This window comes from Trachemys scripta, chromosome 3 (genome assembly GCF_013100865.1).
Source record: "Trachemys scripta elegans isolate TJP31775 chromosome 3, CAS_Tse_1.0, whole genome shotgun sequence".
Classification (NCBI taxonomy): Eukaryota; Metazoa; Chordata; order Testudines; family Emydidae; genus Trachemys; species Trachemys scripta.
This window is the reverse complement of record NC_048300.1, coordinates 174475122-174498915: the sequence shown is the minus strand read 5'-3', so window position 1 is coordinate 174498915 and position 23794 is coordinate 174475122. Positions and strand designations below refer to the sequence as shown.

Here is a 23794-nt window from a genome sequence, read left to right as displayed (position 1 = left end):
CTTGGCTTGTTGTTTAAACTCTTGCAGACACTTTGTTCAGGTGTCAAAAATTTCCATTACTATTTTCTCCTCTTATCTAACTGTTCGTTCAGTGGGTACTTTCAGCTCATGATGTCAGGCTCCAAAGCCCATTTCTTAAGTTTTTCAAAAACGTTACTGTGTGCTTTAGTCCACCCTGCCCTCACACTTGGGAGGAGCTACCTGTAAATATCCACAAGGCTAATTCATTATCCCCCTTAAAACTTTCCTGTTCTGTGATACCTAAGAAAAACCCCTGACAACAGTAAAACTATTAGTGGCCTTAGGCCGCTGAGCCATGCTATCTCCTGGCCTCCCATCTGTCATTTCCTCTTAGATTGTTAACAAGGACCATGCCCTTGGTCTGTGTGCATTTGTACAGCCCCTTGCACCAGGGGCTCCTTGGCCCTGCAGCAATACAAACAACGAGACAGACGAGCTGCCGTTTCCTGACTCGCCCCTCTGGGCTGCAGGCGCCACCACTCTGATCCCAGTGACTTATCCCCTGCTTCGCTCCAGCTTCGCGCTCTCAGTTACCGCCCTCCGACCCCTCATTAGCGGGCTTCCCCCGCTCCTACCCCGGCCTGGCTCTGACTCATAGCGCCCTCCCCGCCCTCTGGTCTGCCCTGCGGGCCCAGCCAGCCCCAGCTCGGCGGAGTGGTTCTAGCCACTCGGGCCCGCGGGGGAGTGGCCCCTCCCCACTCCTCCGGCCGCGCCAACGAGGCCCCGGCCCGCGCTGCAGGCACCAGACAGCCGCTAGCGGGGAGGGTCCTGCCCCGCGCTCTGCGGCACAAGCCGCCACTAGGCCTCCCGTGAGAACAGGGGTAGCATGAGGAATTTGGAGCACCACGACCTAACGGCTACTTTCCGGCCCCTGAGGGGGTCACTCGTCACTACCGGGTCAAAGGGCAGCCGGAAGTCACGGCGCGTGGGATTCGTTCCCGGTCGGGGATTCCATCGCGTGCACTGACTTCGGCTTGGCCGGCCACCCGGCAGCGAAGCGAGAGTCGCGGCCGGGAGTCAGAGAAGGCCGCAGCCATGCAGGTCTCCAGCCTCAACGAGGTGAAGATCTACAGCCTGAGCGCGGGCCGGAGCCTCCCCGAGGTGAGAGAGGGCGGCCCCCGCTGCCCGCAACGGGCCCCGCCCCTTTCTCCGCGGCTAGGGGTTGGGGCGCAGTCGCTGTTCCCGCTTTGGGGGCGGGAGCTGCACGGAGCACCCCCGTGCTCCCCATCCAGGGCCTGGCAAGCGGTGTCTGCTCCAGGGAAACCGCTGCCTCTGCTCCCTCTCATTTCCCCGCCTGGGCGCTCCCCTCCTGGCCAGGCGCACGTCTGCTGGGGAGGGGGCGCTCTGGTTGGGAAGGCGGTTGCTGACACCCCTTCAGACTGTGCGTGAAACTGACACAGCGACGGTGTTTCTTCTAAAACTGCTGCAGCTGCCAATTTGGGGATGTGTGTTTAGGCATATTTTTCTGTCTCTGTCAAGTCTGTGCCTGTCCGGTTGAAGATCCGCTTGAATAACAGGCGAAACGGTGAACGTTTCTAGACAAAAACTGCTGACAAATGCACAAACTGGGGGGGGGGAACTCCCTAGATCAGTGGTTTTCAACCTTTTTTCATTAGTGGACCCCCTAAGAAATTTCCAGTGGAGGTGGGGATTGGGGCTATGTTCCTACTACAGTTTAAGCCCGTATAAGTTATGTTGCTCTGGTGTGAATAAGCCCACCCCCCTGAGCGAAGTACATTACACCAACCTAAGTACTGGTGTGGACAGTACTATGTCCCGACGACATAGCTGCTACCACTTGCAGGGGCTGGAGTAATTGAGTTGATGGGAGAGCTCTCTCCAATCGGTTTAGAGCGTCTGCACTAGCAGTGCTACCGCGGCGCAGCTGCAAGTTCTGTAGTGTAGCCATAGTCTGTGGACCAAAAGGGGTGTGTGGACCAGAGGTTGAAAGCCAATGTCCTAGTGCTTTCTTGTCTAGTCTCTCTTAGGGATTTGGGATCAAGGTTTCAGCAGCATTCAGAAAGAGATTACACCTGTGTACAGATAATAGTAATATCCAGAGTTATATTAGTAAAAACTCTAAAAAGTAAATGTTTATGGAGGGATATAATACCTCAGGCTTCAGAGATTAAGACAACCTCCAACTATTAGATGTTGGGGAAATGTGACCTGGGGTAGATTATCCCCTTTTCTATGCCTTCCTGCGGGGTGGCTATTTTGCACCTCTTCTAAAGCTTCTGGTATTGACTGCTGTTGGTGATATGATACTAGGTTAGATGGACTTGTGGTCTGATCCACCTCTGCAATACCTCTGTTTATACAGATGTTATAAATAGTGGTAATGTCTTAAAAATTGGGTTTTAAGTTGATGGCGTCCCCTTAATATTTTTGTCCGTGTCTCACACTGATATCTGAGAAACATAGGAATAGGACAAAGTGAAGAAAACTGAAGAAAAAATATTTTGTCTCCTCACAAAATTCCAATAATTTTGAGTGAAGTCTGTGCTTGTTTCACCTAAATTCACTGCCCCAATAATGACCTTTTACATATTTGTGGCTTATATCATTATCCCCCACCCCATTCCTAGTCTCTTTCTAGACTGCTGTCCTAAACCTTGGAATTGTAACCTGTAGGAATTTTTTGACTTTGATAAAAGTTGTTGCCAGTACATTAGCTAGCACATGCTAACTAATACATTTGAAAAGTTTAGTGTAGACTATGAAGTTTATATACTTTAACGCATGCTAAACTGTTAGAGTTACAGCTAGGTGGGAGCCTTGCCTGCACTAGGCTGTTAAAATGTGTTAATTAATTAACGTGCTAACAGCACACCTTTAAGCCTCATCTAGGATGACAAAGCTGTTTTTGGGAGGCTGAGAATCTTAAGATTTTATTTGGTAAAAATGTATAACTGCTCTGATTGCAAAGATAAATCTTCTGAATGTAAATAGCTGTAATAATCAGGTGAGTGTTGAGAGACTCACTAACACAGAAGTTTTCAATTACTTATTTTCTTAAGTGTGAAATTATTAAATAGCTTCATGGAAATGCTTGCTTTGCTATACATAGCACAATAAACAGAACAAGAATTAATTTGACTGTTAGATCCTAGCTTTGTTTCACTGACAAATTTGATAAGCCTAACTCGCACGGGCTTTTCCTAGCACTTGAAATTAATACTGACACCAATTATTTTCCTTTTCTTACAGTGGCTTTCCGATAGGAAGAAGAGAGCACTACAAAAGAAAAATGTGGGTAAGTTGTCCTTAACACATGCTGTTCAGTAAAAATGGGTTGCTTTTATATAGCATCCTCGTCCAGAAGTAGATCAAAAAACTTTACAAACTGATTTAAGAGCTATAATTATATTTTGCTTATGTACGTAGTAGATAGTTGGCAGCCACCTCTGGATTGAAGAGGCACAGCTGTAAATTGATCTAGATTAGGGGTAGGCAACCTATGGCACGCATGCCGATTTTCAGTGGCACTCACACTGCCCGGGTCCTGGCCACTGGTCCGGGGGGGGCTGTGCATTTTAATTTAATCTGAAATTAAGTTTCTTAAACATTTTAAAAACCTTATTTATTTTACATACAACAATAGTTTAGTTATATATTATAGACTTAGAGAAAGAGACTTTCTAAAAATGTTAAAATGTATTACTGGCACGCAAAACCTTAAATTAGAGTGAATAAATGAAGACTTGGCACATCACTTCTGAAAGGTTGCTGATCCCTGATCTAGATTATGGGGTCAAGAACTAAATTTTCTTATGTGCAGTATTGTACAGTTGACTGTATGAATTATGGGTTGTTTTTGAATTCCTATAAAGCATCAGGTGTTGGCCACTGTAGGAAGTGGGACAGAATATATGCTGGACCCCTTTTACATATACATTATGACAAGATTGTATCTACATCAGAAATGTGACAATTATGATCCTCAGGGACAATGCAGCTGCTTATACTCACATTTCTCAGCACCAAGTACTGATATCAGAGCATTCTTTTCCGGCAAGAAGTCCTGTCACCAAGATCTGTTGTTCAACTCAAAATATAAAATCTGCATTTTAATTAAAGCCTCCTCTTCTTTTCCCAGACTCTATGCTGTTAAAAATGCCCAGCAAACAAAAAAAACCTGCAGACAAAAATTCCTACCCATGCATAGTCATGCTTTTCTGCCTAGAGATCAGGAGAGAAACAAAACACCTTTTTACTCTGGATTTTTATGCCCTTTTGGTTTTGGTATAAATACCATAGTGATAACTGCCATATGGAAAGCTAAAATAGATGTACAGTATATTGGGTTTTATTGCATGACTCCATAACAGAGGGCAATGTGATACACTGTACCAGGGTTTCTCAGCCATGGGTTGGGACCCAAAATTGGATCGCCAGAATATTTCAGAGGATCGTGTGAAAACTCCTGTAGCTACAGTCCTGTGGGGCTGGTTGGTCTGCCTCACTGCTCCAGGAAACCTCTGGGGTCCCAATGCAACTCAGGTTAACCCCAGCCGTCCTGATGACGGGAGTTCAGGTAGGCCATATTTGAGTGAGTGGTACAACAACCCCATGAGCCAGGTCAAAACTCCATTCATACAAATTTGGTCTAGTCAGGGTGGCGAGGCCAAACCTGAGTGGCACTGCAACCCCGGAGTGGAGAGCCATGCCCAGCCAGCCCTACAGCACAGGAGCTGCAGGAGCCGCCACTGTGGGGTAAGTGCTGGGCAGGATCCAATTGAAACAACCCTAGGGCCTCCAACCCCAGATTATTTACTGGGTCGTGACAGGCTATAAACATTTACAAATGGATCCTGAGCCCAAAAAGCTTGGGAACCACTGCACTATACATTGTCTCAGCTATGTAAGGTAAAATGCTATTTAACACACTTTCTGTACTATAATTGTATTAATGTACTATAACTGAAGTGGTGTGATTTGTTCTACATTGACATGATTTGTTCTACATTGATATAGTCTACTTCTGAAAATTCACATAATTTACTGATCTGTAAATTTATCACTCGGCATATTTTTGGAAGCAGTATTAATTACTCCTGGGGGAATTCTGTGCATCTGTGGACTAGCAGAATTCATTTGTCTCGCATAATTTTGTATTATCCCACATAAAAAGCACTTTGCCTAATAAGTGCTGCAGTTCTGCCTTTTGCCCACCAGAGGCCACTGTGGTGCCGGAACAGCCAGCTGCCTTCATGCTGGCTGTTCTAGCACCACAGCGGCCTCCTCTGGGCAAAAGTTGGAACTGCAGCACGTCTTATGCAAAATGTTTTTTATCTGGGGGAAAATACAAAATTCTATGCCCAGTGCTGCAGAATTCCCCCAGGAGTAGAGTTCATCACAGCACCCTGCCCGCGGAGCCAGGTTAAGGCAGAGTGGGGCATACAGGGCTGGGGAGGGACAGACTGGAGCATGGGCTCAGGAGCTAGTGGGGTGACAGCGTTGAGCCTGGCGGTGGAGGGCTTTAGAGACCCATGGAGATGAGGGGTGTGGGGTCAGAAGCAGACGTGCCTGACAATGAAAGAGGCTTAGGGTCAGCCAGGGTCTGCATGGGAGAGGCTTCCCAACACCCTAACAATCTCCTCCCTCACCCTCCCCACAAAGAAAAACCTCTCAGCCATACCCAATGCCCTCCAGGTTCACTCCTAGGCTCCTTCCTAGGCTCCCTCAGCTCCTCCCTTACCCCTGACTCTCCCAAGCCTTTGTGCTGCTTCTGACAGGTGCAGGAAATACAGTTCTGTATTGTAATTTAAATGAATTACACAATGTTCTGTATTAATATGTCTCATAAATAATTTATCATTTAATAATTTTTTACAAAATTTTTTTTTTTTTTTTTTTTTTTTTTGCTCTGTGTTGTTACATACTTTGACAGATATTTTGAAACAAATTACTAAAATAATTGTAGCTGGCTTAATTGTATTGTGTTATTTTGACAAACTATGCATAATTTTGCATAATTTTCAAAGATTCTATGCAGAATTTTTTTATTTTTTGGCACAGAATTCCCCCAGGAGTATTTATATTAAATGTTAATCACGCTTAAAATGAGGATTTTTGTCCTTTGTTTAGTTACTAATGATACTGCCTTAAAAAACTTTGCCTGTCAAACAAAAGATGTTACCAGTTTTCTTTAATAGGAATGTTTTCTCTTCAGATGTTCGCAGAAGAATCGAACTTATTCAAGACTTTGACATGCCCACAGTTAGCACAAAGATTAAGGTATCAAGAGATGGACAGTATATTATGGCAGCTGGTGAGTTAACTAAATGTTTATGTATGCTAAAGACTAAAATATTAGAAAACCTTTACCTGGATGTACCTTACTGAAGGAGAGAAGACTTTGTAGATAATTTTTAAGTGTCAATGTTTAGGTGCTTTTTCAGCTTAGTGTTACCATGTGGTGAACCTGGTAGCTCACATCATGATACTCCGTGAAGCACTTCTTTGTAGCACATGGGTATTTGTAGAATTTAATTGTTATTTTTTTGCAGATGGAGGCTACCCTTGACACTTCTATTATGTGTATATGACTTTGGCTTTCAAAATAAGTTTTTAAAGTTTAATTGATTGAAAATCCCAGTGGCCGCCAAACTATTTGCATAAATAATGAAACCTGGTTTTGATTGTTTTTTCAAAAGTAAAAATCAGTGAAACTCTGTAAACATTTCATGGATTGGCCCAGGTTGCTGTAACCGTATATTATTTAAGATGAAATATACTATTTTAAGACCTGATAGCTGCATGACTCACTTGGTGAATGAACAGTAAATGTTGTCTTTAGTTATGAATATCACTTTAGTGGTAAAGTGTAAAGAAAATGTTATCTTCCTATTTCTTTCTATGGGTACTTCAGCCATTTTGGTTAAAATGCTCCTGTTGTTGTTGTTGTTCAATAATCATCTTATTTTAAATTAATCTGGTATTATTTAAAAGGATGGAGGCATAGTATACAACTAAACTTCACAGATATAACTGAGAATTAGTGATTTAAGTAGGCCTGGGCAATCTAATACAGTACACAGGCTTAGCCTTTCAGACCGATTAGAAGGTACTATTGTTATATCCAGTCACAGAGACCATTATCTTCAGCTTGTGTGTGGTTTTCACAATAAATCTCGAGCACCAAGGTCAAGGTTTTCAAAAACGGGTCCCTAAAGTTATGTCCCTACGTGGCTTGAGTTTTAAAAGTTGCAAGCACTCAGCAGCTACCATTGATTTCTAGGGCTGAAGGTTCCAACGGTTGAAATAACAGCAAAAGTAAACAGTGCGTACTTAAGACCTGACTGTGTTTAACTGATTGTTTTGAAAACATATTCTCTGGTTTGCTTATGTCAGGGATAAAACTGTTTTGCAGGAACATATAAGCCAAGGATCCGGTGTTTTGATACCTATCAATTATCCCTGAAATTTGAAAGATGCTTAGATTCTGAAGGTCAGTAAATTATATGGCTTTAAACTGTATATGGGAGGCAGTGTGGACCTGTAAGTAGGGTACTGAAGTGGAGTAGAGAGACCTGTGTTCAGTCATTAACTTGCTGTGATTTTATGCAAGTCACTTTTTTTTACCTCCATTTTCCCATCTATAAAAGGGGGATAATGTTACTTAACGTATTTTGTAAAGCATTTTGAAATCTGTGGGAACTTAAATAACGTGTCTAAAGCAAAGCACAGGCTATCTGATTTACCCTGTAACTTAAGTTTGCAAGATCATAAGGTTTTACATTGCACTTTTCTTGGTAATTGTTAGATCCAAATGTCCATGTGTATCTTTGGTCAACGCAAATGGGATTTCTGTAAATTAATAAGATTGCTAGAAAGCGAGCCATCAATCCTAGATAAACATGCTTTTATGGCTGGCTGGACTTTTACAAATTTATTTTTAAAAAAATTACAAAAAAAGTCGAAATAACCTCTATCTAATCAGCTGTCAAGAAAAGCAATAAGTACAGAGTAAAAATTACTAATTTGCATACTCCTGACTTGAGTATTAGATAATGTCGTATCACTATTGCATTTTCTTCTTTCTGAGTGAATCAATCTCTAGTTAGTGTTCTAGAAAACTCTAAAAAGCTTTAATTTTTTTCATTCGGTATCAAATTTAAATCTGTAAGCTAGTTAAGGTTATTAATTATACGTTAATTGTTTACATTCTTAATGGAATTTGAGCTTATTTGCCCTCTTTCCTATCTGAAAAGTACTTTACATGTTGTGAGTGCTACTAGAAATAAATAAATAATTTAATCTAAAAAACTAAATTAAGGTGGTACTAAAGTTGTGTGGTTAAGTGCTCAAGATATGACAAAGGCAATGTTGTACTTGCAACTTTGTGCATATTTGTTATGATAACCTTTAATTTCATGATTATATCTCCATTTGTTTTAAACTTTAAACACATGTGTATAGTCTTCTAGTATGCCAGAAAAACAACAATCTGTGAAAATCATTAATTTACAAAGAACATAGTAAACATTCTCCACAACTTCCTTCAGATTAAGTACAACAGTTTAATAGTGGACTCCTGCTGGCATATAAAAGTTGCCTAAATTCACCACAAAAATTGCCTTTCTCTGATTTAACTAGCTTCTAACTAGACTGAGACAAAAAAAGATATACTTGAGTATTATTTTAAGGAAAATACATTGTTTACAAGAATGATAAAACATGGCGAGGTGCTACATGTGTATCTCTAAGCTTTAGAAAAGTATATGAAGATTGTATTTGATCATGTAATTAAAGATTGCATACATAATGCATTGACGTCAATGTGAACTACTTACATGATGAAAGTTAAGCATTAAAGATCTAGGTCAGTGTTTGTAAATCATGTTTACATAATTGATTCTTAAACTTTCTTTATTCTTCCTCCTCCCCAGTGGTTACATTTGATATTTTATCAGATGATTACTCAAAGGTATGTTTAATATTTTATTTTTAATGTCTATTGAGAAAACTGAATTATTTTAGACTTCTGTGTATTAAAGGGATACTACCAATACAAACTTTTGAAGTTGATGAGTTTAAAAAAAAAATTAAAGTCCAGCTTCTTTAAATAGCATGTCCTGACTCTTTTTAAAATGAGCTTTAAAATGTTTTATTTTTCTCTGCCTCTGTTGTTTGAATGTCTTCTCCTGAATAGTCAGGATACAGGACAAAGAACGAAACTGGCAGTTAATGCAAAGTTTCGTCTAAAATACAAAGGAAATGAAATGTGAAAAAGAAGGAAATGTCTTTACTAATTTCTTTCAGTTATAGACATTTTAGACCTCGTCTATATTTGCAGCAGTGTACAGGTTACGTGTACCTATATGCCTCAGTGACAAGCAGGCTGAGTCCACACTGCGGTGTATACAGCTACACGTAGCAGTGGAAGGTCCTCTCCCTGCTGCTTCTCCCCTTTCCCTGCTGCCGGAGCCTTCAGCTTTGGTAGGGAAAGGCTCCAGCAGCAGGAAAGGGGCAAGGCAGTACACTGCTAAAAATAGCAGGGTAGATGTGGGAGGCATTTCTCAGGTGTGTCAAGAGCTATGTAGGATATATACTTCCAAGGTTCTGGTGTGTTTTTACTTGCCTAAGCAGTTCCTCGCCATCTACAGTAGTGTTTATACCCATGCTAGGGGGCTGTTCTCTACATGCCACTGTAAGTATAGACATAGCCTTAGTCACAATCATTCATAACTACAAGGTACGTACACATTTTTCAGACAGAAATGTGATTTTTCAAATTGACTGTTCCTTTAAATGTTAATTTATTTAAGGTGCTGATTGATCAGGTTATTAACATGTGCCTGACGTTAATCACATGAGTAATTTCGTTGACATCAGTATGACTACTCAGGTGTTTAAATTTAGACATATGCTTAAGTACCTTGCTGAATCAGGACCTCAGTTTCCCTGGACAGACATTGCCATTTTATTGGATACGTAATCTTGTTGCTTTTCTAGATACAGAATGTCTAAAATTCTGCCATCTGCTAGAAAACTAAGAATAACTGTGTCTGCATTGAAGGGGAAAAGGAGGGAACTGATTCTATGAGTTACAGCAGCCTACCTTTCTCTCTAAAGGTACATCTACACTATGGAGACTATACTGGCATAGCCCAGTAGTGTAGACACAGCATACGTTGACAGAAAGTGGTTTTCTGTTGGTGTCGGAACACCACCTCCCGAGCGATGGAAGCACTCTTCTATTGACATAGCTGTGTCTACACTGGGGTTTATGTTGGCATAGCTATGTTGGTCAGAGGTGTGGTTTTTTTTTTTTTTTTTTCATCCCTGTGACCAATGTAGCTTTCTAGACAAAGCCTAAGAGAAAATGCTGGCTATCTTAAGGACTGAAAAAAGAATTTGTGAGGTTATCAGAAGACATTTTTGTTTACAAATTAGTTTCCTGTCTGGTTACCAAAAAAAAAAAAATTGTTGCTTTTTTGTGTTTAGCTGAAATTGGCAATATATTCAGATGTAGAAAAACTGTCTAGAGAACTTGTCTAGCGCCGTATTTTCCTTTTGGTATGTCTTTTTTTTAAATGTTATTATCCAAAAACATACTATATAATCAATAAGGAGAAAAACTGAAAAACAGTCCAAATAATCCTACCTACTTTAAATTTGCAGTGCATTCAAGATATTTTTAATCGAAGAGGCATTACTCTGGAAGTATTTACTAATTGATGATTATATGACTCATTGTGTAGGTTTAGAAAGGAATGGTGTTTTTGCCTTTTCAAAGAAGGTTGTCTTTCCATTTGCCTCTTACCCATACCAGTAGCCAGATAGGGAAGCTGGTCTTGTCATCCAGAGGTTTTATTTTCTAGGAATAACTCAGTGGAGGCAGAAACTGACATGATGCTAAGGGAAAACGAATATAAAAAATGTTCCACTGAGTTGGATCTATTTATTAATAAAGGAAAACCTGAGTGTTTTTTGTTCCTGTATTGTAGAGACTTTCCATAAATATCTAAAACAACAATTATTAGAGATTGAGGGAAACTTCAACATTTGTATGTCTTCAGTTACTCTGAGTTTACTTTATGGAGGCATGACATTTGATTGTGGTTTTTTTTTTTTAAGGTACATTTTGAAAAGTCTTTAAAAATTCTTTTTGTGGTAAAAGTGAAAGAGGATGACTATTCAGATTTGTTCTTGAAAATAAACTGCATCTCTGCTCGCCCTGAGAGTGATCCTTTGATGTCTTTCCCCCTTTCCTTCTGTCCGTGTACTTAGAACATGCTATTGAAGCTTAAATTGAATATGATCTCATTTTGCGTTAATCTCTTTAACTTATTTTCTGTACTGCTCCATGCTTCAGAAATTTCCTTTAGTTTTATTAGACTATCAAGTTAGAACAGAAGAGATTCTAGTTAGACTAGAGAAGAGAACTGTACTAGGCATCATTGTAAAAAGCTTAATGAAGAGCTCTTCTTAATGTGCAGCTGTGGTCAAAAGCTAAGCAAGGTGTTAAGCTGCATGAGGGATTGGATGGAGAATAATTTGGAAAATGTTATTATGCCATTATATAAATCATTGAGGTGGCCTCATTTGCAATATTAATCACCCACATTGTAACAAAATAGATAAATCGCAGAATGGTCAAGGATGTGGGAAAACTGTTGAAGAGAGATTGAAAAGATCTGGATTGTTTATGTTAGAAAGGAGATGAATAATAGGGGACATGATGAAAGTGTATAAAATAATTAATGGTCTTGAGGATGTAGATCAGGAATGTCTGTTCTCCGTCTCATAACTCGAGAACAACAGATATTCAATGAAATTAAAAGGTGGCAAATTCAAATAATTTTTCGCACAACCTGTAATTGAATTCTGGAACACATTGCCACAGGACGTTGTTGAGGCCAAGAATTTAGCAAAATTCAAAATAGGTTTGGACTTCTATGCAGATAACATGAATATCGAGAGTTGCTATAATTAATGGTAACAAATTGTGTGGAATGGAATTTAATCTCTAGCTTCAGGGTTTAAGTCAGTCTCTAGTTCTTGGATCACGAGACTTAATGTATGGGGTAGGTTATCTTGCATCTGCCTGCTGCAGCGTTCTTACACCTTCCTCTTAAGCATCTAGTACTGGCCACTCTCTGAGACATAATACTGGACTAGATAGACCACAAGTGTGATTTCAATTTGGTAATGCCTGTATTCCTGTTAGTTGTCAGGGAACCCTTACTCTCCAGAATACCATAATTTATTCTATTTAGTGTCTCAGTCTTCACTTGAAAACATCTCCCTTTGCCAGAAGTTTAAAAGAAGTTAAAAGGCTTATACTGTAAGTCTTGTCTGCACTCTGGATTAGTTTAGCACTGGTGCAGCTCCTTGTGGGATAGAATGGTGGAAATACTAGCACAGACTTGGTACAGGTACTCTTATCTCTGTCGTGTGTCAGGACTTCCATCATTGCTAGCAGTGCTGCTAGACCAAGTCCTCAAGATTATCAAAGGTGCTCATCTGTTAGACATCTGTCCTTCCCTTCAGGGAGTGGTGATGGTAGGGGAACTGTTCATATGGGCATACAGATTTCAGACAAATGAACAGAAAATGCCACCATCATTATACAACTTTTTAAACGCATGTTGAAATTTCACTAAAAACATTGATCCAAAGGCTACAGAAATCATTTAGAAAGATTCTCTTCAAATTAATTTATCAAACTCCCCATACCCAATGAAAATAGTGAGGCAGGATCCATTTTAGTAAATGTTAGGGTTTTGATTAAAAACCTGTGAATTTGAAAAATCACTGGAGTTTTCTTTAAAGAAAACAGTGATGAGGGTGGGGAACTGGGGAGGAAACTATCAGAAAAAAACTAACCAACCCCCAAATCCTTTCTGCTTTGTGTTTTCAGATTGTCTTCTTGCAGTGTGACAGATACGTTGAGTTTCATTCACAACATGGCCGTTATTACAGGACAAGAATACCAAAGTTTGGTAGAGATTTCTCCTATCACTACCCATCGTGTGACCTGTATTTTGTAGGAGCAAGGTATTGATCCGGATGGGCTGGTCTCTGTTTTCATTTTTCTTAGGACTGGTTTTTCCAAGTATAAAATGAAGCTAAAAATATACTGTACAAATTGACAAATCCATCTACATGCATAGTGGAAAATGCTATTCTCTAGTGAAGACAGAAAATGTTGGTGATAGAAAAAATAAGTTGTTTCATTAAACAGAAGACTTTACAAAATTAAATTCAATAACTCTCAGGAAGGGAAAATCATTCCCAAATACTAATTTGGGAATAACTCTTTAGGCAATAGTACTGCAGAAAAAGATCGGGGGGGTATATTGGATCACAAATTGAATATGGGCCTGCAATGCAATGCAGTTGCAAAAATGGCTGGAGTGTATTAACAGGATTATCATATGTAATATATGGGAGGTAATTGGCTCTCCTTAGCACTGGTGAGACCTCAGCTGGATACTGTGTCCAGTTCCGGGCACCATATTTTAAAAAGATGTGGACAAATTGGAGAGAGTCCAGAAGAGAGCAACAAAAACAATAAAAGGTTTAGAAAAACCTAAAATAAATAAATAACAAACAACTGAACATGCGGAGAGTTGTTAAGATAACATGTTAGAAAATTAACACATTCCTTACCTGGGAAGGTGTAGTTTTTGGTATAGTACCAACACTTTGTTGGTGAACATTTAGAGATAGGAAGGAAGATTAGTCAGGGGATAGGAGTTTCCCTGCTCTATTCAAATTAAATTCTGAAAATTTATACTTGCTATAAAAATGAGATCTAAACAAGAATTGTCTTATGGTTTTCACTCATTTAAAATATTTAGCATTTAGAGAGAAAATAATTAACTTTAGCTTCTTTGTAGTTCTGAAGTATACAGATTAAATCTGGAACAAGGAAGGTACCTGAATTCTCTACAAACTGATGCTTCGTAAGTACCTACAGTTTATCATGTTCATTACAATTTTTTCCAGCAGGAGGAGCCAAATATTTAGCTTGCTCATTATCAATAGCACATTCCATGCACAATCCAAATGCACTGTAATGTAAATTACGGTATAGTTTGAAAGAAGCATGGTCAATTCTGAGTTCATGCTTTAAAAAAATCTTCACTCTGACAATTAGATGTGTTCAACTTATCTCTATGGATATTTTTTAATTGTCTAATCTGCTCTTTAAAAGAGATATTATGAAACTTCCTTTTGATTAATGTGCCTTCATTTAACCATCCCCAGTGCTCTTCAGTCTAGCCATCATTTTGGCTGATTTCTTGCAGTCTTCATGGCATAAATGGTTCTTGAGAAGGTACTTGGAGGAGGTGATAGACTTGTAAATCATTTCAGGGAAGATTCCAAGTGCAAGAGGGGATGAGGAAGGAAACAATAAGATATTTATGGAAGGATAAGCAGGCAGTTGAGGGTGGGATTGTTGGTAGGATAGTGGTGTTGGAACAAGCATGATACAGTCTCGCATGATATTCTTATCGATAAACTGCGCAAATACAATTTAGATGGGGCTACTATAAGGTGGGTGCATAACTGGCTGGATAACCGTACTCAGAGAGTTGTTGTTAATGGTTCCCAATCCTGCTGGAAAGGCGTAACGAGTGGGGTACCGCAGGGGTCTGTTTTGGGACCGGCTCTGTTCAATATCTTCATCAACGACTTAGATATTGGCATAGAAAGTACGCTTATTAAGTTTGCGGATGATACCAAACTGGGAGGGATTGCAACTGCTTTGGAGGACAGGGTCATAATTCAAAATGATCTGGACAAATTGGAGAAATGGTCTGAATTAAACAGGATGAAGTTTAACAAAGACAAATGCAAAGTGCTCCACTTAGGAAGGAAAAATCAGTTTCACACATACAGAATGGGAAGAGACTGTCTAGGAAGGAGTACGGCAGAAAGGGATCTAGGGGTTATAGTGGACCACAAGCTAAATATGCGTCAACAGTGTGATGCTGTTGCAAAAAAAGCAAACATGATCCTGGGATGTATTAACAGGTGTGTGGTTAGCAAGACACGAGAAGTCATTCTTCTGCTCTACTCTGCTCTGGTTAGGCCTCAGTTGGAGTATTGTGTCCAGTTCTGGGCGCCGCATTTTAAAAAAGATGTGGAGAAATTGGAACGGGTCCAGAGAAGAGCAACAAGAATGATTAAAAGTCTAGAGAACATGACCTGTGAAGGAAGGCTGAAAGAATTGGGTTTGTTTAGTTTGGAAAAGAGAAGACTGAGAGGGGACATGATAGCAGTTTTCAGGTATCTAAAAGGGTGTCATAAGGAGGAGGGAGAAAACTTGTTCACCTTAGCCTCTAAGGATAGAACCAGAAGCAATGGGTTTAAACTGCAGCAAGGGAGGTCTAGGTTGGACATTAGGAAAAAGTTCCTAACTGTCAGGGTGGTTAAACACTGGAATAAATTGCCTAGGGAGGTTGTGGAATCTCCATCTCTGGAGATATTTAAGAGTAGGTTAGATAAATGTCTATCAGGGATGGTCTAGACAGTATTTGGTCCTGCCATGCGGGCAGGGGACTGGACTCGATGACCTCTCGAGGTCCCTTCCAGTCCTAGAATCTATGAATTACAATTATTTTAGTTCTTCTAAGTCATTTTGTGGGACATTAAACTTTGCCCCTCTTTCTGTTCTAGGGAGAATAATGTCTGTGACATAAATCCCATACACTGCTTATTTGCTACTGGTACAGCTGAGGTAAATGTTTAAATTAACCTTTTTAAGAACTGTGGCAGTATTTCTTTCTCATTTCTTGGTGATCGTATGCAGATCATAGAAGTAAATCATAATATATAGCTGAAGAAATAATTTGATCTAATTTATTACATTAAATGTGAATTGATTAAGATGTTGGACAGCATGGCTGTTTTCAGAGCACAATGCAAACAGAATTTCTTGCACTATATTGGACGTGGAGACACTTATGATTCCACAAGTAAACAAAGAAAACAATCATCACATTTAACTTTAAAATATAGACATATGTATAACTTAACTAGCCTACACACATCCTGTAACTATTTTAGGATTTAACATTTTAAAGACATTCAGATCTGATCGTATTTTTTAAAAATAGAAGAAAACTAAAATGTGGCAATTAGCATGTCATCACTTAAATCCAATCCTTCCATGAGCTGTTTACCTTTGCAATCAAAGTGGATCCAGCATCCTCTATAATTTGATTTCTGGCTTCTGACAGGGCTAAATAATTGCACTGTTTAATCTTGAATTATATATATTTTTTTCATTAATTGTTTATTCTGTGTTTAGGGGAAAGTGGAATGCTGGGACCCTAGAACTAGAAATCGAGTTGGTGTGTTGGACTGTGCTTTAAGCAGTGTGACAGCAGATACAGAGTAAGTAATGATTGGCTGTTAGTGCATAATGTTAGGTCCTGATCCTGCTCTCCAGTCCTACTACACATCAGTAATCCCATCAACGCTAGAGTGTTAATGCTGTAGAATTGTCCTTTATCTAGAAAGTTAGGTCTCTTATTTCATTGGTCTGGCAGGCAAAGGCTAAATGCACATCAACCCAGAACTTGTGAAGATGAACAATAGTATTTCTGAAAAATGCATGTCATTGATGTCCCCATTAGTTTTTGTATCTAATTTCTGAATATATAAACAAACATTCAGTATTTTTAGCCATTAACTATAGGCATTTTAGCAAATATTCACAGTCTTTACTAAAAGGAAAATATAATTATGAACATTGTTCTTTTCAGGATAGATGGCTTGCCATCTATTTCAGCACTGAAGTTTAATGGAGCTTTGAATATGGCTGTAGGCACATCCACTGGACAGGTAAGCATGCTGTTGAATTAACTTTGTTTGCCATAGATCTTGAGAGATACAGTTCTTGTACCAAAGACCTGGATCTTTTCAGACATTCAGTATAGTTTTTTTGAAGCCACTTTGTACCAGCGGAGGAGTAAAATATACACACACAAACTTGGCATTTGTGTTTGTATCCAAGGTAATAATACTCAACCTTAAGGTGCAGAGTAACTTTATCAAGAAGAATTAAAGAGCTACAAAATTACAGTGTAGTGATGTCCTGATGTAATGCTACAAACTCCCTCTCCCCCCTCCCCTGCCCGCGCGCACAACATCTCAATGTAACTTTCTGTTGACTCAGTAGTGTGAGGAAGTTACTGTTTTCTGTGGTTCTTCTGCTTTTCAATTCAATTTATCGTATCCACTCTCCTCCTACCCCACCTCCTGGCTATTCTCGTGAAAGGGGTTGTTTTTCATCTTTCTTGAAACTGCTCCTGGATGAAGTTAGGGATTGCCCAACTCCAGTTAATTGATTATTACTTGGGCTATCCATGTGTAGTGCAGTGTTAGGATTTCTTCTGTACTCTATTTGATTGTAGAGCCCCAGGTTGAGTATTGTTTTTGTACGTCTGCTTTCTGAGTACCTGTTCCGGATGTTTTGAGAGAGCCATTCACCTCAATACTTGGGGTTCAGAGTCTAATGTTGGTGAATCAGAAGAATATTTAGTACTAGCGTAGCTCTGCTCATGTGTAGAACTGGATGCTTTACAAAGGTAAGTTAGCATTAGTATCCCCACTTTACATTTAGGAAATTGAGCACTGCCCAAGGCCCAGTGACCGATCCGTGGGAGAGCCAGGACTAGAGTTTAAGTCTCCTGAATCCCAGGCCAGGGCTCTTACCTAGTGGACCACGTTACTTCCCATAAAGGGAATGTGAACGCTAATGTTTTCAATGGAAAGCGTGAAAATGACGTTCCCAGGTAGTAAGTTGATTTAAAAACTGCTAAATCCCAAGGGGTTTCTAAAAATATGAGTTACATATCTCACTTGAAGTTACCTTGCCTTATCACCATCTTGTGCCATAAAGGAAAAATAGCACTAGAATACACTAGACAGATGACAGCACATATAACACTTGATTTTCGGTATTTACTGGGAAGTATGGTAAATGCTTACATTCATATATAATCATAGTACTGAAGCATCTGTGTGGTATTGGTATAAGAGATTAATTCAGAGTAAACCGGGCTTGTTTCATAAACAATAACCCGTTCAGAATTTCAGCTGCTTCTTAGTTATATTTTTACAGACTTGTCTAAACACAAAAGTTCTACCAGTTTAACCTAAAGGTGATGTTGCACAAATGTAGTTTAACCGGTACAACCTTGAGTCTAAGCCAAGTCTAGGTTGAACCCTCTTGATTAGATAGTACAGGAAATTTCTGTTGTCTTTATTTTTCCAGGTTTTGTTGTATGATCTCAGATCCAGTAATCCATTAATAGTCAAAGATCACCAGTATGGCCTGCCTATTAAATCAATCCAGTTCCAGGATCCATTAGATTTAATAATATCTGCAGATTCACGAATCATAAAAATGTGGAACAAGGACACGGTAAGTCTATTAAATTATTTTTCATAATTTTGTTTGTATGTGATTTGAACTTATGTCTTATGTCTGCATTTCAATATAGTGAGGTTTTTTGCGTATCCTAATTTGCTTAGTATTGTTGTATTCTGTTTGACTTTACAAATAGATTGGGAAAATCTTCAGTAAACTGTTGAGTATACAGATGCACAGACTGTTTTCAACAGATATATAGCTGCTTATAAGCCTTTTAAAAAAAATAAAGGTCTAAAACATTTGTAAAATTGGTGAGATGTAAAAAAACAAAAAATACAAAATGTTTTCCTTCCTCTGTTCCTTTAGCACAAAGTCTATTTTTCCCAAAATGCACTTAATTCATTTCTAACCCCCGTGATCAACGTTCTGTAGTTCAAGGAGTCCGATGCTTATATTTACATAACTCTGCCAGTACGAAGAAGCAGAAATTAAGCCTACTCTCAAATTGCAATTTTGCAATATGTTGTGTATTGCATTAACTGACTAATTTACAGTAGATATTTTTAACCTTAAAAGCTTAAAAGGCAGAGAGAAAGTTGAGCTTTCAGCCTGAATATCCATATGTTACAGGAGATGTCATGTTTGTTGGGTGTTTGACAATCTCTTTAGCATTAATGCACAGATTAAGACAATGTTTTGTATGGAATTTACTATGCGCGAATTGGCAGATCCATAATAGCGTTATTGTAACTTAGTTTCATTTCAGGGTCTTCCATTATTTGCTGTTTTTCTTACTAGTGCTTGTATTACACTCCTCAAAGACTCACTAGCTGTTCTGCTCCTGCACTCTTCTTCTCTTCTGACTTGATGATGGACCTTATCAAGAGAAGTCACGGCCCGTTCTGTAGCTTCCAAATGCTTTATAGCCTATTTCAGTCAGTCATCTAGGGTTGTACTATTATTTCTCCACCATAGGAAATCTACTTGCCTTCACAAACACCCAGAGACCTTTTAGGTTCACCAGCTTTCTTACAGTTTTCTCTGATCACACATGGGTTGGTTGGTAACAAGCCTCTTTTCAGTAACTGTATAGTTAGTTACAAGATTTGATAAATCCTTGACTAGTGTTTAAACACCAGCGCTAGCCTCTCTCCATTTTTTTAATTGCATACATTTCTCTCAACGACAGTTAAGCACCATAAAGGTTAGTAGGTGGCTCCTGAGGTGGGAAGAGGGAGAGTTTTTTACCGCAGGAGGCAGTGCTGGGTTTGGACTCTTTCCTAGAGTATGTGCCAACTGGCCCCACCTCCACCAGCTGTTGGTTCCTGAATATCTCTGGTTGAGTGCCAACCGTGCAGAGGCAGAGTGGGGTGGAGAGTCTCTGGCTTTGATACCAGAGTAGCCCCATGCTGAGACGTGCCTTCGGGTGGGGAGTGTGAGGCTTTTATCTGCTGAGATGGGGGTGGGAGAATGCTCTTCTGTTAGTCATCAGGGAAGAGACCAGAGGTGGGTGGGGTAACAGCATTCTCCTGGGAGGTAGAGGAAGCGCCTGGAAGGTAGGTGCGACTGCTGCAGGGAAGGCAGAAGAGACGAGAAATGGGATCCAAGTTTGCTCTGCTTTTGTCCCTCATTTTAGAACACTGAGGACATGTATGCTCATGCTTTTAGTGCTATGGCCCAATTCTTAGAGGCTTCTTTCTTAATGGCTGTTTTACATGTTTGCTTATAAAAGTACCTAACTGTGCTGTCTGGGTTTTCCCCCTCTTAAAATAGTCTTGCTTCTGAATCCCTCTAAATTTGCACAATAATTCTGGATACAGTGCAAAACAGGTTCTGACCATCGTGATCATTAAAGCTCACTTGGCATGTTACAGATGAGTAAGAGTAGATGTGCCATTTCTTCAATGATAACAGAAAGGGAAAGAATAATAGGAATAATTACCAGTTGGCAAGGAAGGGTATGAACCAAGTGGGTGCCAGATGGCTACTTCAGGGCTGCAGCTGCTTTTCTCTGTCCAACTCAAAGGACCAGTTATCAGAAAATTATGCTGGGAAAGTTTTCAATGGACAAGTGACTCTGCACTCTGTGCATTCGGAGAGAGGTGCTTGCAGAGAAGGGACCGAATTCCTACATTTTCAAGCAAATCCTTTACCTTTAGACATCCGCATCTTTGGTGGTAACCTAATGCTTGAAATATTTTTATATATTAGAATTTCAAGGGCTATGTTTCAATGTATTTTTTTGCTGATGTTTCTATAATGAAAACGCAGACATCCACTGCTTCCCTCATTCAGTGCCCTGCTACACACGGTAATTTCATTGTCCAGGCGCCATTCTAGTTGGTAATCACATTCTTCCTAGCTAAATTCCCCCTGTAGATTCTACATATGGTTTTCTTCACTTTGTCTAAATTGATGTGTAGCGTTGCTGTGCATTGTTAAACAAGTCACATTCCACTCAAGAACAGGCTGTCTTTCAGTTATGGATGAAGTGATCGGCATATATCATGTATCGCACTTCGTGGTTGAGGATTTGAGATCCTCAGTTGAACGGCATTGTATAAATGCGAAGTGGTATTAAATGGCTATTTATGATATAGGATTATACACCGAATATACTATATACCCAGTTTTCACCTCAGTGTAAATAATTAAGAAGCAGGTTTGGCACCCTTCTCAGTCAATTTGTTAGAACAAGCAGACTCCCATTCCTCATATGCTGTCAGTAAAAGGATCCATTTAAAAATATTTAAAGGCAAAAAAAATTTTTAATTTAAATAAAACAACAACTTGGGTCACAAACTTCTTTTAGTGCCTATCTTGCCCATCAGTGGCATTATGTGTAGCAACATGAACTGAAAATGACAAGGTTGTTGAACAACAGATCTTCCCCTTTTCTTAATGTTGTGCAGCATTGATTCCTGTTTATCTTTGTTTCTCCTGTTCTGTTCCTTTGGATATTTTTTTAAATAGTTTTCTCTTGTCTTACTTCACTACAGTGGTTTGGATGTAAACTGAGAGCTGTCTTTTTTTTTTTGTTTTGTTTTTTTCCCCCTTGATCTACTATAGAGTCAAATTCCTGAAGTGACACGAAATCCTTAAACTGTGTATTTTTAATATCATTATTAAATTGCTTATCAACCTCTATTCTGGTCTTTCTAAGTTACAACTGGATCCTTTTATTCAGACCTCTTTAATATGACGTTAATAAATTACAGGTAGTGTAAAGTGCTATGCCATGCCTTGTGTTACACACGAGAGTGGGGTGGGGGAACCAAAGCCCACACCCAACCTGTCATTTCAAGCTCTCTAGTATAGATGGGTTACTTATTAAAATGAGACTACATAGAACTGGCACATTCAGACTATGCCGAAATGAGGGCTACATCCCACTTACATACAATGGAGTAGATTGCTGACATCCCCATCTTCAATGCAGCAATTCCAAAGGGGAAATTACAAGTCCCAGCATGCAATGTTGTATTTTGAGTTGAGCAACTGATAGGCCACATATTCTTATTGAACATCTGGTCAGCCAGTGGCTACAATGTAGAATTCCTTGAGTTGCCTTTGCCATCATAGTGCAAAGCCTTGTTTGTATCATGCCTTGCTTGCTGTACTCTTCCACTATATTTTTAATTTCCATAAGGGCTACTTTTTAATCAGTTTGTTTTATTGAACTTCGTAATTGTATCATTTAAAAATCTCTTAATGTTTTCTTCCTACTATTTCAGGGGAAAATATTTACTTCCATGGAGCCAGAACATGATATCAATGATATCTGCCTTTATCCTAATTCAGGTATGTAAAATACCCTAAATACCTATTACATTCAACAGGTAAAGCACCTACTGCCTCAGGCTGTGATCTCCTTAGCTGTCATAGTGAAGGAGAGTCAGGCTTGGCTGACCTTGGTTGATAGACTTTTTATGGAGCTTCATGTGGTCATATTTGTATCCTTCTTTCCTCTGAGTCAGTAATGAATCAGTGTGACACTATACTGTCATTCGGAGGATTGGAGCTGCTTTTGGCCATTGAAAATCCAATGCAATTTTTCATAAGAGTAGCGGTTTTAGTTCTGTGTCCAGACCAGAACCTAATTTGAGTAAGGAAAGTTTTTTTTCTTTCTAAAACTGGACAAAGTTTTTTCATCAGTATTTTGACAAAAAATGACTTGTCAACAACATTTAAAATGTTTGTTTTTGTCATAATTTCATAATTTGAACAGAGCTACACCCATGCACTGAGAGTTCAAACCCTAGCCTTATCAGGAATCTGAGAATGATCTGGAGGTATACTGCTACTGTCTGTCTCTATTAAGGGGTTTTTGACTTTTGGGAAATGTGCCCTGTTAATTTAGAAGGAGCTCTGTTTTCTTAATGATAATCAATTACATGTGCTCTGCGTAAATATGTGAGAGTGATTGCTGGGTACTTGCTACTTTTCCACCTGCGGATTATTATAGCAGAGTGTCAGCATTGATTAATTGGAAGGAAGATGAAAGGATAATGTAATCATGTTTCCTGAACAATGAAACTGTGTGTCATTAAAGGAAACCAGGTCGCAGAATCATTTGGTCAAGGGGTTCCTCATACACAGTCCTCTCATACAAGGTGCTCATATCATTGTTAGATTCTTATAACTTTGTTGGTACAGAGCTAGGGAATACAAGGGGTCAGAGCAGTGAGGAGGAATGTAGGAGGGTGTTGGAGTATTGCTGGAGGTGTGGGGGATGAGAGGGAGCAAAGGAGTGGGGGGAATAGGAGGAGAGGGGTCTGTGGCTGTGATGAGAGGGGTAAATGGAAGGGCGGTAGGGACAAGAGATTGTGGGTGTCAGGGCAAGAGGAGGGAGTGGGGATTAGGGATGGTAGGAGGGATGGGTGGCAGGAAGTGGGTGGGGGGATTAGAGGTTGGTGGCTTGTCAGCTTCATTCTCCCCTTCTGTGTTCTGAGTCCCTCTCCTTGTTCCCCTTTGTGTGCCAGGATCTGGGGAAATCTGCGGCTGTGTGTCGTCCCCCCCCACTCCCCCCCAATGTGTGTGCTGGAATCTGGGGTCGGGGGTGGGTGGTCTGACCCTCTCCATATCGCCCCATGTGACCTGGTATCTGGTTCCCCTGGAGGATCTGAATTCCTCTCTCTGCCCCCATGTGTGTGTGCCAGGATGCGGGGGGTGGGAGGACCCTGCTCCTCTGCATGGTGAGCTGAGAACAAACGTGCATGGAAAATGCACCAAGTATACAGGTTTCAGAGTAGCAACCGTGTTAGTCTGTATCCGCAAAAAGAACAGGAGTACTTGTGGCACCTTAGAGACTAACAAATTTATTAGAGCATAAGCTTTCGTGGACTACAGCCCACTTCTTCGGATGCATACAGAGTGGAATAAATATTGAGGAGATATATATACACACATACAGAGAGCATAAACAGGTGG

The 23794-nt window shown here is 39.8% G+C and overlaps 1 protein-coding gene across 1 annotated transcript in view; it reads left to right on the top strand.

The window, feature by feature from the left end:
* Positions 1 to 957: 957 nt before the first annotated feature.
* The window catches only part of NOL10 (nucleolar protein 10), a 73573-nt gene continuing 50736 nt past the window's right edge, over positions 958 to 23794 (top strand). The window contains exons 1-12 of the mRNA XM_034766507.1: positions 958 to 1122; positions 3232 to 3277; positions 6197 to 6295; positions 7397 to 7474; positions 8916 to 8953; positions 12893 to 13029; positions 13875 to 13940; positions 15661 to 15721; positions 16295 to 16380; positions 16752 to 16830; positions 18266 to 18415; positions 22099 to 22165. Of these exons, the coding sequence (XP_034622398.1) occupies positions 1057 to 1122; positions 3232 to 3277; positions 6197 to 6295; positions 7397 to 7474; positions 8916 to 8953; positions 12893 to 13029; positions 13875 to 13940; positions 15661 to 15721; positions 16295 to 16380; positions 16752 to 16830; positions 18266 to 18415; positions 22099 to 22165 (973 nt within the window). The 5' untranslated portion in view covers positions 958 to 1056. The remainder of the gene's footprint in view (positions 1123 to 3231; positions 3278 to 6196; positions 6296 to 7396; positions 7475 to 8915; positions 8954 to 12892; positions 13030 to 13874; positions 13941 to 15660; positions 15722 to 16294; positions 16381 to 16751; positions 16831 to 18265; positions 18416 to 22098; positions 22166 to 23794) is intronic.